This window comes from Capra hircus, chromosome 13 (assembly GCF_001704415.2).
Source record: "Capra hircus breed San Clemente chromosome 13, ASM170441v1, whole genome shotgun sequence".
Taxonomy (NCBI): domain Eukaryota; kingdom Metazoa; phylum Chordata; class Mammalia; order Artiodactyla; family Bovidae; genus Capra; species Capra hircus.
In genome coordinates, this window is record NC_030820.1 from 18,960,240 (window position 1) to 18,976,151 (window position 15,912).

General features: G+C 44.1%; 2 protein-coding genes across 5 annotated transcripts in view; one reads left to right on the forward strand and one right to left on the reverse strand.

The window, feature by feature from the left end:
• LOC108637380 (translation initiation factor IF-2-like) lies at nucleotides 4,333-7,405 on the reverse strand. Its single transcript, XM_018057074.1, has 2 exons — nucleotides 5,763-7,405; nucleotides 4,333-5,627 (listed from the first exon to the last, which is right to left on the reverse strand). The coding sequence occupies exon 1, from the start codon at nucleotides 7,379-7,381 to the stop codon at nucleotides 6,713-6,715; it is 669 nt and encodes a 222-aa protein (XP_017912563.1). The 5' UTR covers nucleotides 7,382-7,405; the 3' UTR covers nucleotides 4,333-5,627; nucleotides 5,763-6,712.
• NRP1 (neuropilin 1) overlaps nucleotides 8,677-15,912 on the forward strand; it is a 149,130-nt gene continuing 141,894 nt past the window's right edge. For all 4 annotated transcript variants that reach the window (XM_018057071.1, XM_018057072.1, XM_018057073.1 and 1 more), the window contains exons 1-2: nucleotides 8,677-9,256; nucleotides 12,618-12,792. In XM_018057071.1, the coding sequence (XP_017912560.1) occupies nucleotides 9,184-9,256; nucleotides 12,618-12,792 (248 nt within the window). In that variant the 5' untranslated portion in view covers nucleotides 8,677-9,183. The remainder of the gene's footprint in view (nucleotides 9,257-12,617; nucleotides 12,793-15,912) is intronic.

Sequence of the window (15,912 nt, forward strand, 5' to 3'; positions counted from 1 at the left end):
AAAAACTTTTCATTTGTTGAAGAAAACATTATTTTGTCAGTAAGTCTTAGGCTGTGTCTTCATGGCAATCTCTTCACCATAAATATGCCCTCATTTCCCCCGAAAGGCAACTTAGAACTTCTGAACCTCAGCGGTATACACCGACACCAGCCTGCATGGTGCCTTATTTAGTAGCCTTATGAGTGTATTCTGGAAGTTTCATCACTTCTAAAATCTTCCCTGAAATCCCACCATTCTGTGGGTTATGCATTGTGCTCTTAACGTGATCTATGTCTTTCAAGGTCTTTGTGAGGGAACAGGGAAGAGACAATAAAATACAGGAAATTCACTCCAAAAAGAAGATGGAGTTAAAGATGAACTCCTTCACCTGCTTTATAATTTTGACTGACAGTCAACCCTGAATGAAGCACTACCTTCGGATTGTGTAATAAAATCTATGGATTCATGCTATCTGCTGTGAGTGTATATTTAGATGAAAAACTAAAAACCAAGCAAAACACAACACAGTAGCATCAACCCTAATCAAAACAAAGGACTGCAAGTTTTCATGCACTCTCACTCAAAACAACTAAGTAACAAAGAGAAAAGTCTTCTGAAGAGCAGACAACTGTTGACTTCTGTAGTCTAGCATTCCTTCCCCTTTTTTCAAAGAATCCAGAGATTTTCTCTCGAATTCCTCTCTGCATTTTGTCTAGCACATGGCCTCGTGGCCACAGGTAGGGTGGGCAAGTGATCCGGGACAGTTAACAAGAATAATCCATTTCCCTTGGGCATATCATCCAAGGGGAGCCAACCATAGTTTTATTACAGATAATTACATCTTCTAGGGGAGAAAGCCCCTGCCCCCACATCCTTCCTCTGTGATCACAATCTGGAAGAAAGGCTCACTTAAGTCTGGAACAATCATGACCGCCTGATAACTCTGCCTGGAAAGCTCTCACCTGAGAAGGAAGCCAACTCAGATGAAACACAGAAAATGTCCTGCTGATTGGCACCAACTGGACCTTTGGCTCCACCTCTTCTTGAAGCCAGGTCTACTCCTTCACTTCTCAGATATGACAATTAAAAATCGCTTTTGTTTTATTAATCCAGGTTTGTTTCTGGCTGTGCAACGGACAACCCTGAGTACCACACACTCATATATCCTGTAACTGACAAGAAAGTTCCTCTTACATGTAACAGGAAAAGTTGTGATCTTATATCTACATAATAAAAGACGTTCACTTGACATGATCAAGACTAACATCAGCTTCATAGATAACAGAGTTGGTCTGTCTAGGACAGATAACTGTGTGAAAACCCAAGGCACACATTTTCAAACCAAAGCCCAAAGAACCTTAAAAATCAATGAGAAAGGAGTCTGCTTTGGCAGACAACATTAAATCTGAGTATGTTTGAGTCAATTTGAGTATGAGCTAATATTTGAGTACTGCTTAAAACATATAATTTATCCTTAAATATAATCCCAAAGGCTCTAAAATCACAAAGAGGTTTGAAAAAGCTACCCTGTGCCTTTGTACACCTGACTAGAGACAATAGCACAGTAGGAATTTAAGAAGACATTTGATATCATAAAACACAAGCTATTAAATAGGCACTGAATTTTCAAAAGAATGAACCAACTGTGTTAATTATTTTACTATAAAGCCTTACTTCCAACTTCTGTAAGATAAAATCTAAGTTCAACATCAATTTCTCATATTTTATTCCATCACAGAATTGCTGCATAATCTTGTTAAATTTGAACACACCACCTATTCTGGTTTTTCCATCCATGGCATGAGAAAAAGAAGCAGTGCCTTTAGAGGCTGGTAAGACCCAGGTCCATTCTGAACTCTGTTAATGCACATATATGCAGTATAATTAGACGGACCTAATGCCACTTCCCTTTTGCCTTATATTTCAAAAGGCAAACTTATACATGTATTTTCTTATCCCCTGTCACTTTATAACTTTGCTGTCTAAACTTTTATGGTTCTATTATTTCCAGTTCCTACAACTAAAACTTACACTGAAAAAAATCAAGAAGAGAAAGTGCAGGAGTGTCTCTTAACAAATATTTGTCCTTCCTGTCTACACTGCTATTTATTGTCCCTCTTGGGGTGTTTACAGCATTCGAGTAGGAGGAAAGTATGCCTGCAAAAGGTAACCTGCTGCACTAATTGGCTGAAAATTTTTTTAAATATAAAACTTAAGAAAACCTGCCTTGTTCCGCATGGCCTTCTCACCTCATACAAGCTTTGTATGGCATTAGGGCAAGTCTATCTAGGCAGTGAATTTTGTAGCTGAAAATCTCCAAGTATTAATGTATCACCTTCTACATAGGAGGCAAAGCACTAACAATCTGATGGTTTAACATAACCCATTGAAGAAAGATGCCCACTGACAGACAGTCTGTGCAATATGTTTGTCTGAACTATCAAGGCAGGAAGTGTGAATGAAGTCACTCAGTCGTGTCTGACTCTTTCTGACTGCATAAACTATACAGTCCATGGAATTCTCCAGGCCAGAGTACCGGAGTGGGCAGCCGATCACTTCTCCGGCAGATCTTTCCGACCCAGGAATTGAACCCGGTCTCCTACACTGCAGGTGGATACTTTACCAGCTGAGCTACCAGGGAAGCCCAAGGCAGAAATTATGTAACAATTCAAAGCAAGCAAAAGAATCACATAAATATCTGTGATTAACTTATCTGACACTGATGGTGATTCTGAAACTGACAAAACTAAAGAAATGTTTTGGTTGTATTTCACATTAATTGTCTAAATAAGTCAGTCTGTGGATGTCTGGTATAGGGTGTAAAACACAAATTCTAAAACCCTCTTTGGCCCTCTCTAGAATATTAAAGGCCAAAGATGAGCATGAATAGGGGATAGACATAACTGAAAAAAGATATTTAGAGTAATACTTCCTGTACATCAATAGACATAGTCTTTAATTTGTTATAAATAATGCTTAGAAAAATTCCCATTCCTTAAAGCATTTATTGAGCACCTACTATGAATCATTTAAGTTAAAATAATACCTTTCATGTGCTATTATTATTTCAGTAGGAGTTAGCATATTTTTGTGACTTTTATGAAAGCCTAGCCAATTTTTCTAGGAAAGTGTTTTCCTAGCTCAAATTCTCAAACTATTTTAATCAAAAATTATCAAAACCACAGCAATAGCAGGCATAGCTTCTCTAGTTAGTCTGGTCTTCACTCCAATTTCACTGCTCTTTGTAGACTTTAAGCACCCCTCTGTCTCTTGCTATAGAAGACAGGAGATAATGTAAAAGAAAATACTGTCCACTTATTCTACAGAATGACAAACCTGCTGGCAGTTATCCTCATCAGCTCCTCTTTCCCTACAGTTATAACGAAGGAGCTGTCCCTCATTCAATCTAGAGTAAACTGTCTTTCTGAAATCCAGATTACATCCCCTCCTGCCTTGTCAGGCAATTTATACCCTTATCATCTTCCCTGTGCCTTATTTTCAACATTGTCCCCCAATACTAGAATCGACCCATCATCAAAACGTTTAACAATATTCAAAACCCAAACCAGACAAAGATCCCACAGGAAAAGAAAATTACAGGCTAATATCCTTAATGAGCACAGATACAGAAATTCTCAACAAAATATTATTAAAACTGAAGTAGACAGTACATTAAAAGAACATACACCATGATCAAATGGGATTTACTTGGGATGCAAGGATGGTTCAACATCTACAAATTAGTTGGTGTGATACACTACATTAACAAAATGAAGGATAAAAATGATATGATAATTTCAATAGATTCAGAAAAAGCATCTGACAAAAATTCAACATCCATTTATGGTATATAAACACTCAACAAATTGGGTATAGAGGGTACATACCTCAATATAACAAAGCCATATATCACAAATCTAGTGTTAAGATCATACTTAACAGGGAAAAGCTGAAAGATTTTCCTGCAGGATCAGGAACAAGACAAGGATGCCCACCCTTTTCACTTTTATTCAACATATTGCAAGGCCTAGTCAGAACAATTAGGCAAGGAAAAATAAATAAATAAAAGACATCCAAACAGAAAAGAAGTAAAACTGTCTCTATCTGCAGATGATATGATAGAAAACCCTAAGGACTCCATCAAAACACTGTTCAGTTCAGTCATGTCCGATTCTTTGCGACCCCATGGACTGCAGCACGCCAGGCGTCCCTGTCCATCACCAACTCCCAGAGTTTACTCAAACTCGTCCATTGAGTTGGTGATGCCATCCAACCATCTCATCCTCTGTTGTCCCCTTCTCCTCCTGCCTTCAATCTTTCCCAGCATCAGGGTCTTTTCAAATGAGACAGTTCTTCACATCAGGTCGCCAAAATATTGGAGTTTCAACTTCAGAATTAAGTTGTAAACTACAAAATCAATACATAAAAATCTGTTGTGTTTGTGTACACTAGTAATAAATATCAGAAAGAGAAATTAAGAAAATAATTCCATTTACAACTGCATCATTCTCATGTAAATAGCTAGAGCCATCTACTAAAAATACAAAATGAAATAATATTCTGTTAGGATAAATTCTATAGTTCTTAACTGTGAGATGTTTTTTGGAGAGTTCTTCTGACCTTTGGTTGATAGTTTTAAAATTATTTTTTACTAATTTTCAAAATTCTCTAGAATTATTTTGATCTTTAGTTGATAGTTTTAATTTAGGTTTTACTAATTTTTTAAATTCTTCAGAATTTTAGTTCCCTATGATAAACTTTTAAGAGATAGCTTTCCCTTATTTGATGTTCTAATAATGCTTTATAGATTGTTCTACTTAGAAGTAGTTCTTTTCAAATGTTGACTATGTTCTCTCTAATGATGTCTTAATTGATTTGATGAGTATTTCTATGGATTATTATTAATTTTTATGATGAAAGTAATCAGTGAAGGCAGAATAATCTAAGATTATCTTTTCAGACAAAAAATAGTTTTCAAATTCTAGCCCTAATATTTGACACCAACAAATGCTTTGAATCTACTCACGTGATTCAAACTTTAGCATTGTCTTCCTGCATTTGTACACACTGTATTACAGACACTTTATATTGTAACTCTGTTTTAAAACTTTGATAGTAGTCTTTTCTTCAATATTTTTTTCAAGGTTTTTAAAAGGCTCAAAATGAAGGGTCAGAAGGGAAACGTTCATTAGTTTATTTTCCTCTTTTCTCTGTTAATCCAAATGGAGACAGCTCTACATGAGGTCCAAAAGGGCATCCCTTGAATGACAGAGTCATTTAACAACCATGCCATTTTTAATGTAATTATTTTAAATAGTGGGCACTTAATCTAAATTTCAATTTTTAAGCTTTTCTATTTTATGTCTTTCATTCTTACATTTCAAATGTAGGTTAGCTCCTACTAAAACCATGTTTTGTGGTTGCTTTTCTGAAATAAGCTGATGTGTATGCTTTAAAAAAACTTGACTAGACTTTGTGTACCTATGTACTAAGTACCTTCAGGCATGTCCGACCCTACGGACTGTAGCCCTCCAGGCTCCTCTGTCCATGGGGTTCTCCAAGCAAGAATACTGGCGTGGGTTGCCATGCCCTCCTGCAGCAACTTGATGTGATGCAGTTCTGAAATACCAATCTGCATTTGCACCAACCTAGAAATTTTGAGGACATTAGTAGCTCAAATGGCCTTCTGGGAGCAATGGATCTCACCTACTTATGACAAATTGATGAGCGCTTGATGAAAGAAACCATACATTCACCACCCAGTCTATACTTAAATGATGGACCTCTGTTCCAGTCTGGCTCAGGAGGCAGAAGTGAAGGGCTTTCTTCTTGCAGTAACCCCTTCATGGGAGTTCCTGAAGCTGGGTGTTGTCCATCCAGGGCCTCTGCCTTGCACTCAGGGAGTGTGGTGGTGGATCTTCCCTTCAGTCGAATCGGATCCTACATAGCCTGAGGGCTTGTGATGTCTGAAAGAGGGATGTGTGTTCTCGAGACAAAATAGAATCAGCCTAGGAATACTGCCAAATTCTTCCTATCACTTACCTCTGTAAAGGTCGGTCTGTCTCCTTACAGAGGGAAGAGCAGAAATCTAAAACTGACCTTCTTTGACACTTAGTGGATTCCACCAGCAGAAGAAAGACGTTGTTAGCAAGGACAATTTGCTCCGTACTTGCCCACCAGCAGCCAGTTATCAATCAGTGCGGTAGGGCTTCCATTACCCAGAACTGCATGTGGAAACTCCGGAGTTAGAGAAAAGTCTCAGATCAGAAAAATCAGAGGCAGAACTTAAATATGATATCTCCCCCAAAGTACCTACTGCGTGTCTTATTAGTTGGTTGGAGAAAGGCTGGCAAAATTCTCAGCTGCAGAGCAAGAAAGGCGTTTTCTGCGTGCCGACCCTTCCCCGGGAAAGGCGGGTGGGAGGAAGGGGGCGAGGTGGCGGGGCGGGGGCAGTGCCTCTTGGAGCGCAGGATCTGGTGGCTTTGTTCGCTTGGTGGGTTCAGACTGGGAAATGCACACTCAGCAGGGAAAAGGGAAGAGAGATTGGCGGCAGTTTTCTAAAAACAACACGGCTCAAGTCTCTGCGAGTGCCCCCTCGCTCACCCCGCGGAGGCACAGACTGGTCAACCCGGTCCCGGGAGCGCGCGGGGCCGCGCGGGTCCCACTAGGAAGGAGGCGGGCAGCCGTGACTCTGGGACGCCCGGGCGCTGCGCCGCGCGGTTCGACTTCTCGGTCAACCTGCCAGTTTCGGAGAGGCGCCTCTCCCTCCGAACCTCGGGCTGAGGTCGCCCGGGGTTACCCCAAATCTGACGATGCCGCTCGCCCCAAGCAGCCGGGGATTGCCACTGCCGGGGGTGCGCCTGGGACTGAGCGGAAAGCGGGGAGGAGGCGTCGCGCGCCCGCGGTAGCCAAAGCGCCCGGGCTTCCCTCTGCGGCGATGGCTCCCCGGGGTCTGCGCGGGCGCGCCTGGCGCCCGGTCTCCCCCCGCCACTGTCTCTTCCGCCCCGCCCAGGCGTTTGACTCTCGGCCTCACAGTGCCACCTTTCCACCCAGAGTCCGGGGTGGGATAGCGGGGAAGTAGGAAACCAGCTAGGGCGAATAAGCGCTCGGGCCCGGGCGGCGGGGGAGGTGGGGGGCGGGGGGGATGACGACTCGTGCGCCCAGGAGGCCGGTCTCCAGCTTGGAGGCGGGGACTCCCCCGGCGCGGGCCCGCAAGCCCGAGGTGCAGCTTTGCACGGCGCGCGGGGATCGTCTGTACCCCAGCCGGGGCGCGCCACCGCGTCCAGCCGCCACCCGCTAGAGCGGAGCCCTCACCGGGGCCCGCGCGCGCTGGGCCGCCTTTCTCGCGTCCCGCCCCTAGTTCTTCCGCCAAAACCTTTGACCAGAGTCTTCCTGCCAACATTCCTAAATCTCTTTTGCCAGCTCTTTGCGCCAGGTAGGACTAAGGCTCTGCTTTCGGGTGTGTGCAGAAACGCCGTTCCCAGAAGGCGGCTGACCTTTTCACCTTCCCCACGAACTCCTTCGGAGGGGGCCCTGGGCATTTACCTTCTCAAGGGTCTGATCCGTAGCCAAAACCTGTTTGGTCCCTGAAATGTCCTTGCTATTCGTATCTGCAGAGGCTTTCTGCAGCACTTCCCGGAAAACCCTTCGGGGACCGAACCGGGGGGCATCCAGAGCCCACTGAGGACGCGCTGCAGTGGGAGGCGGGGGTGGGCCGGCGTGACAACGGCCTGTAGCCGGAGCGGGCACCGTGAGAGCCCGGCCAAGAGCAACACCCCGCCCCCGCCACTGTTCCTGCTCCCCGGTGATGCACAGGAGCCCCGACCGCTGGACCCCTCATTTCCAAACCCCGAGCACCTGGGCTCCGAATAAGCCGGCTGGGTGGGGTCGGGCGACGACTGCCCCCTAGCTGGAAGGCTCACCACCTTCCACCCTTCGGCGTCCCCTCTGGCCGGGAGAAGAGGACACCAGATCTTCGGCAACAATGGAGCCCGCGGCGCGCGGCAGACACCCGGGCTCGCCAGGCGCCCAGCCGCGCGCCCCGATACGGGGCAGGGAGGCCGGGCGGGGCTGCAGCACAGCCTAGTCTGCTTGAGTCTACTGACTCGGCTCTGCGTGGCAGCGATACTGCCGACTCTCGCCCGGCTCCGGGGTGCGTCCCCAACCCCAGCCCCTTTCCTCGGCCCCTTCGGGCCTGATCCGCAACGTCCAGGGGCGCCCTGCTGCTCCTGCCCCAGGTCACGACCCCAGGTCACGTCTCGGGCGCCTCCCGAGGGTTTCGGAGTTGGGAGAAGCAGCCGCCACCTCCCGGGCGCGCTGCCTTTCTCCGGCGGCCGACCCCCCAAAATCTTAGCGGAACTGCCCCGCTCTTCCCCGGGGGCCCGAGCGAGCATGCCGAGATGGGCTAGCCCGACCCTGGCGCTGCCACCGACCTCGACGCCCGGTACCCCCGCAAACACATCCGGCACCCGGCCCTGGGCACGGAGTCCCGGCGCCTCCCTGCCGGGGAAGATCCCAGCAGGGCTTGTGGGAGAGACGGACAGACGGACGGGGAACGTTCAGGGAGAGAAACTTGTTCCTCCCCGTCTCTTGTCAGGCAATCGCTGGCGAGCCTGTGCGGGGAGAGGGGAGGGGGGAAGCGAGGGAAGGGCTCCAGAAGGGGAGGGGAGGAGGCAGTGGGGGAGGCGGGGGTGCAGTTGGTGAAACTCCTCCGTCTCCCGCTCATCTTTTCATTGCTTGCTCCTCTTCGCGCAGACACCCCGACCTCCCTTGGGCGCCAGCTCCCCGGATCCAACGGGTCCAGAATCAAGCCGGATTTTTTTTTTTTTTTCTTTCTGGAAATTGGCGTTGGTGTGTGTTTCTCTACGTCCCTCCTCCCCCTCCCACACCCCCCACTTTTTTTTTTTTTTTTTTTTTTTGAGACATGGCCCGGGCAGCGGCTCCTGGAAGAGGAACAAGTGTGGGAAAAGAGAGAGGAAACCGGAGCTAAATGACAGGATGCAGGCGACTTGAGACACAAAAAGAGGAGCGTTTCTCTCGGATCAAGGCATTGCCTCAACGCTTTTCTTTCTCCAAAACGGTCTGAGGATTTTACAGCTCCGGGAGGAGTGAAAGCGCTCCGGATCGTGGAGATCGCCCCGGTGCTCTGGTTTCCCCGCACGTTCGGTTCTCCCGCGTTCGCCCCGGGGACCCGGCGAAGGGAGGATGGAGAAGGGGCTGCAGCTCCTGTGCGCCGCGCTAGCCCTGGTCCTCGGCGCGGCCGGCGCTTTTCGCAACGGTAAGTGACAGGCGGAGGCGCGCGGCCGCGGGGGTGAACCCGGTTCCCGGCTGCCCGCTCCGAGCTGCCGGGACCCACCGGGGAGAGCCGCCTCCCGGTGAAGGAAACTTTTAGCCAGACGGAGAAAAAAAGAAATAAGATCAGTCGTTGTAGGTAGGGCAGGGAGATTTCACGTCCTCTGACTCCCTCCTGAAGTTGGTTGTTTGGCCATGGGGTTTTTCCCACCTCTGCTACAAGGCTGAGCGCCCTACCTTCCCAGATCAGCGCACCAATTATCTTAATAATGTTTCCTCCCCAAGGCAATTAGAGGAGACTCCCTTTCAAAAATATGATGGCTGTTGAAAGTTAATGAACACTTTACCGGGAGCACTTCCTGATTCTCCGACAGCTCCCCCGAACTGATTCCTCTGGTGGGTGCCCGCAGGAGATAGCGGTTTGCGGGTGGGTGTTAGTCCCTCCTCCGCTTTTTCAAACCAGCCCTGCTCCGTCTGGAGTATGAATGAAAGTTATATCGTGTCAATAAAGGAATCTGATACACACGCTGTAAGGCACCAGGATATGTGAAAATCCCCTAACCTAGTTGCAGCTTCCACTTAGCTTTTAAAACCACTCAGTGTTAAGTAAATGGAAGACCGTGCTGGGTTAGAAGCAGTATCCTGTAACGTAAATAATGTGTTTTAAAATGGGATCTGGTTGTAGGCATGTTCAACTTACACTGTAAAGTAGGTGGAAGCAAGGGGGCGGGTGACATTATCTTTACAGTAAGTCTTCAGCAATTATTATTAACTAATTATCAAATATTTACTTTAGCCTGGCTTAGATTTCAATCAGAGTAATTAAGAGAGCCCATCCGCTACTTACCGGTGGTATATTGTTTTAATAAGAGACCACAAGTGGAGGGGTTCATACCGAGAGGAATTTAAATCACATCTTTATGATGGGCGTTAATCTCTCTAATATGCTTTTTAGAGGTTTCCTGATTGAAGCAATAGATTTCCCGAGCAGCTACCAAGCAGTGTTCTAAAAGATATGCTTGGAAGCAAAACACATACCATTGCGAATGTAGAGTTCAGTTTATTAATGAACCTCAGATGATGGCATCCTTCTCTGGTCTGGCAGGGAATGAAATAACACTCACCTCCAATTGAAAGAGCTCCAGTGGTTGGACTTTAGAAATTACAGTAACAACATCTGCTTCCACGGTGGCGGGTGTTCATAGGATGGATTTGAAATCCAATGCCAATAGCTTTCAGACTTTAGGCTGTGAACTCCATATGTATGTCTGTGTGTGTGTGTGCATATGTGTGTGTGTATATACATACATGAGAGATACACATACTTCCCAGTTTTCTTAGCAGAAATCTGGGGAATGCTGAGACCCTAAGCTGCAGTCAGTGACTTGACTGGTTAAACCTATGTTGCTATACTTAATAGTGACCAAAGCCAGTTAATGCCTCTAGCTCAGCAGACCTTTCCCAGCCATGTCCACCTCCTTGGAGTACCAGTGTCTGCTAAATTAATTCATTAACCTTATTTAGGACTAATGGTCCAGAATCATTAGAAACTGCTCATTCTTAATCAAGTGTTAGAGAGATTTAACAGAGCCAGGGAGTCTAGGAGTCCGCATTATCTTATTACACTGTCACTTTCTCAGAAGTCACAGATTAAAGAGCTCTGGTGTGGTACTGAGTCCACCTAAATGTCTTCTGAAGTGACTCTGTCGAGTGGCTACAAGCAGTGCTGTTTTATTTCACTCCTTAACAGATGCCAGACACTGCCATGATGTTTGTACAGAGCTGGAGGAGACTTAATGAGATGGGGTTGCTTTCCAAGTTTTCTGCACATTTAAAATAATGCAAGAGCCTCTGCAGAATAACATAACAGAGTCCAGTATGATCATTAGCTGAGATTCTGAACTCCAGTTACAACACCATTTCTTCTTGGCAAACCTTAAGCTTCTAAAAGCTAAGGCAGAGGAAACCCTTATAAGGCTACCCCCGCCCCCCAACAGTCTAAGAAACAAAGTCAGAAACATCTAGCAACTGAGAAAAACAAAGTAATTTATATTGTCTTCTCTTTTAATTTATGGGAAATGATTTCTGTAATGCATGTAGCTTTATGCATTTTTGATGTGCACTTCATCTTTCATTTCCATTTGACCTGGTTTTCCTGTAATAAAATTCTGTAGATTTATAAATTCATGCTGAGAGCAAAGAATGCCATTCTTTTTCCACAGGGAATCTATTAGATGCAATATTAAAATCTATATATACCATTACTGAAAATTTGTGATTGATAGGCTTATATGTTTCACTGCTTTCATACCTGTTCCTCTTACATAGCTTATGCACCGAATTTTTATTGCTCAAAATTAAGCATCAATAAATGTGGCAGCCTTTCAGGCTGAGACTCTCTAATATGAAATCCATCATAAAAAGTGACAGTGAGGGTCCATACTGAACAATAAAGCTGCCCAAAGACTGATTTCTTTGGCTCTCAGTGAATCACTTCAGGTTTGGGTTTTATTGTTTTGTTTTTTTTTTAAGGAAGGTCAAAAGTAGCTAGCTCACCTTTTCTAAAATGTAAGGGTGTAGATCACCATCTGTGATACCCAGACCTCCATGTGGGGGAGTTTTTTCCAACATGTAGGTAATTAGAATTAATCTGTGTAGCTATTTATTTTTCTTTCTGCCCAGTTACTTTGATCTGGTCTCCAAAACTGAGCAACTTTCCTAGGAGCAGTAGAGCTGAATTATTTCTGCTTCAGCACATCTACTTTGTTCCCTGATGCTCTGGATCTCAAAGACCAGAGATAACTCAAAATCACTTAGATTTACAGGCAGATAAGACAACAACAAAAAGGGTTTGGCTTTAAGCCAGTTGAAGTCCTGGATGACAATGCCCACTGATCAATGACACAGACCAGGCTTATCATCAAACAGCAACACAAGGGGTGGAATAGCATCTTTTAGTCGCCTTCACTTAGAACTTGCTACTTAATGTGATTACACTTCTGGGGGTATAATTAAGTCTAGCAGAAGCTCCCTGGGGACCATGTTAACATCCATTGAGGACTTATGTTTTTAATGCTGGAAGACCTTTTTCTTGGGAGGGAACTTTGTGGGAGGTGGGGATGGAGCCCTTTCAGCTCTAAGTCCTCCTGGACCAACTTCCTGAGATCAAAGAGCCTTCTTTGGAGGCATGTTGCTATCAGCGCCACCTGAAGGACCTGCAGGCACCTCTTGGAACTCCCCTTAAAAACTTATGGAATGTTTAATAACCTGTCATTGATGTGTAAAACTAGAATACCTAACTGGTTGTACAGGGAACCATCTAGTACTAAAATTTAATTTTATTGCAGATAAGTGTGGCGATACTATAAAAATTGAAAGCCCCGGGTACCTTACATCTCCTGGTTATCCTCACTCTTATCACCCAAGTGAAAAATGTGAATGGCTGATTCAGGCTCCAGACCCATACCAGAGAATTATGATTAACTTCAACCCTCACTTCGATTTGGAAGACAGAGACTGCAAGTAAGTGAAAATGTTTGAACAGGGCACCACAGCACCATCTAGTGGGCACGGGTGTTATGGGGGGGAAGTCTGTGAAGAGTCTAAGATGTAAATGGATCCAGGAGGAATTCCGATCTAGGCCAGATCCTGTGTCAATGGTATGGAAATTAAATTATGTTAAGTGATTTCTGAGTTCCCTAAACCAGGGAGATTATATTTAAATGTGTAATCTCTCATAGTCTTTTTCTTGTTAGCACTTTTGGTTGGGGAACTTGTGTTAAGAAAAGTGTATTTAGGTTTCTTTTTTTCCTGGAAAGGCAAAGAATTAGAAACCCAGCCTCTTGCTTTTTATTAAATATTGTGAGTCTCCAACATGCAGTGCATTGGCAGATGGTGAGGTTGGGGTTTTTTTTTTAACAAATCTGGGGCATATTTTGTGATTGAAGAACTGTGTTTATCTTACTGAGTTTGACATCACCAAAGCAAATTGTCATTGGGGAAAAAAAAAACAAGGTATATAGGGTAAATCTAATGAAGGACTTTTATAGTAGATTAATGATCACAAGTCTCTTATAAACAATGCTAAAAAATTGTTAATTCACAATAATATAATGTTTGTTCATATACTTTAGCCTTCCTATCTCTTTCAATGGTTGTTACTAATAATCAATTTATGCCAGGTTTCATTATTATAAAAACATTATCAGTAGAGAAACAGAATAAATTATAAATCCTCACTTTGTATGAAAGAATTGTGTGTAAGTTTTGCTTTCCACAGTTGGAAAGTATGTTTTAACAATGCAGGCAGCAGTCCACTTGGGTCCAAATTTGCTTTTCTCACTGGACATCCAGCAGACAACCTGGCTCTGTCTTGTCCACCTCATCCGGTTCTACCATGCTGTGTATTCTCCAGAGACCTGAGCCTGAATATCAACCTCTAATGATGTTTAGACATTTTAATCTCACTTCTAAAGTGTTTCTCAAGGACTGATAGGTTTTTCCAAGTTTTAAAATGAGTCTGCTTGATATAACTATATACAGTATAGGTTACTATTTCCACTGGATAACATTATTATGCAGGCAGATTCATTATTTAAAACATTTTCTTTACAAACACATAATAACACTTGTAGAGAAGAACAGAATAGTATGAAAATATTCCCACCTGTCGGAAGTCCTCCAGAACCTGTTGGATTCTGAGGGTAGACTAGTTTTTCATGGCCAGGGAAATGACATCATCTGGTTAATTCAGCATCTGGTGCCTGGAGAATTAGCATGCATTCATGTGCTGTTGATCAATTTCCAAATAATCAGCAGACACCACAGTAAAATTATGCCGATTTCGATTTAATCTTTGTTCTGTGATTCAGAAGTGCTTCAGGGCATTATATTGACTTTTTAATCTTGTGTGAAAGCTGCCATTAATAAAGTGTTCCAGTAAGTTCTTGGAAACGGGAAATTCATTCTCTCTTTTTTAAGCCAATATTCTGTATGGTAGTTTTTACAATGTCCATTGCTGAGACAACCTGAAGATTTATTTTCCATTTCATTTATTTTGTGTTGTGTTATGTTTTTGCATCTTGACAATACTTAAACTGCTAGAGGGGGCTTTCCTGGTGGTTCAGTATTAAAGAATCCGTCTGCCAATATAGGAGACTTGAGTTTGATCCGTGGGTTGGGATGATCCCCTGGAGAAGGAAAGGGTAACCCACTCCAGTATTCTTGGCCTGGGAAATCCCATAGACAGAGTAGCCTGGTGGGCTATAGTCTATGGTGTCACAAAAGAATTGGAAGTGACTTAGTGAGTAAGCAACAACAAGGAGCTGCTATAGGAGATATTTTTAAGAAACTCTGGTAAAACATACTCAAGTAATAGCATTATTCCTCAAAATAAGGTGCTATTAGATTCCAGGAAACTCATGTTTGCTGATTTCTGATCTGAGAGTCTCAACCATGTATGTGTGTCATATAATAAAGAATTCAGAATATTTGAAGTTGTGTGCTGGTCAATGTTAGCAACTGGATTTGAGGAGGGGATGGGTCAAGTCTGGATCTGTGGTATTTGCCAATTTCTGTAGTGAAAATTTTCTGTCCACGGCCGATTTCAAACCACCCAGCGTATCACTATGCACAGATTTGCAAAGAGATGCGCACGTTTGATTCTCATGAGTTGGTGTGAGCTGACTCCAACACCCAACTGCACAGGAGTGTAAGGAGGGGAAGCCAGTTGCATGAATTAATGTGTGGAAAGTGTTGATAAGCATCCGGCACATGTGTGCATGCTAAGTCGCTTCAGTCATACCTGACTCTGTGTGACCCCATGGACTATAGCCCACCAGGCTCCTCTGTCCATGCGATTCTCCAGGCAGGAACACGGCCATGCTCTCCTCCAGGGGAATCTAACCCCTCTAGGGAATCTGGCACATAGCAGACCTTAAATAATTATCTGCCATATCATGATGTGAGGTCGAGCATGGTGGGAGCAGGGGGCAGCGTTTTTGTTAGTTTTGACTTTTAAAGATAATAAGAAAAGGGGATCACTATAACTCAGAGTAAAGGACCATTTAAATGATATCAGCAAGAAACTGGCCAATAAGACTGTTTCTGTAATTATGATGGTGAGTTTAGTGTTTTAATGCTTCAGAGTAAGGTGGTTTCTTAATTGTAGTAAGTGAGGATTTGTTCTCTGTGAAGAAGCCATCTCCTGACCAGTCTTGAAGGCTGATGTATTTAGCCTGCTATAGTCAGTGGAGATTATGGTCCTGGAGAATACATCTGTGCCCTGTTTTCAAGTATTGCTGCCTGACATTTTATCAATAGAAGTTCCCAAAATGATATAGGAAGACCAACTTAGGACATTCGCCGTCACTATCTTCCCTGACCGGTCCACATGACTCCTGGTTATTGTTGAAGTTTGCAGTTTAAAATTCAACAAATGTGGCACAATTCTTTTCTCCTTTGGTAAAGATTGTGAGAAGAGTCCACAGCTTTAAAATCTATAGGGGATTATAATTCTCTAGAGGAATGGAAAGCACCAGAAACTCCTGTCAGAAGAAATTCATAGACTTCCAAAGTTTATGTGGGATGTGCAAAAATATAGATTTGGGGGTTTTGATGGATTGTGGACTTGTTTTATTTATA

Coding starts and splice junctions, on each gene's coding strand:
- LOC108637380 (XM_018057074.1), bottom strand. CDS start 7,381: ATGTTGGCAGGAAGACTCTGGTCAAAGGTTTTGGCGGAAGAACTAGGG.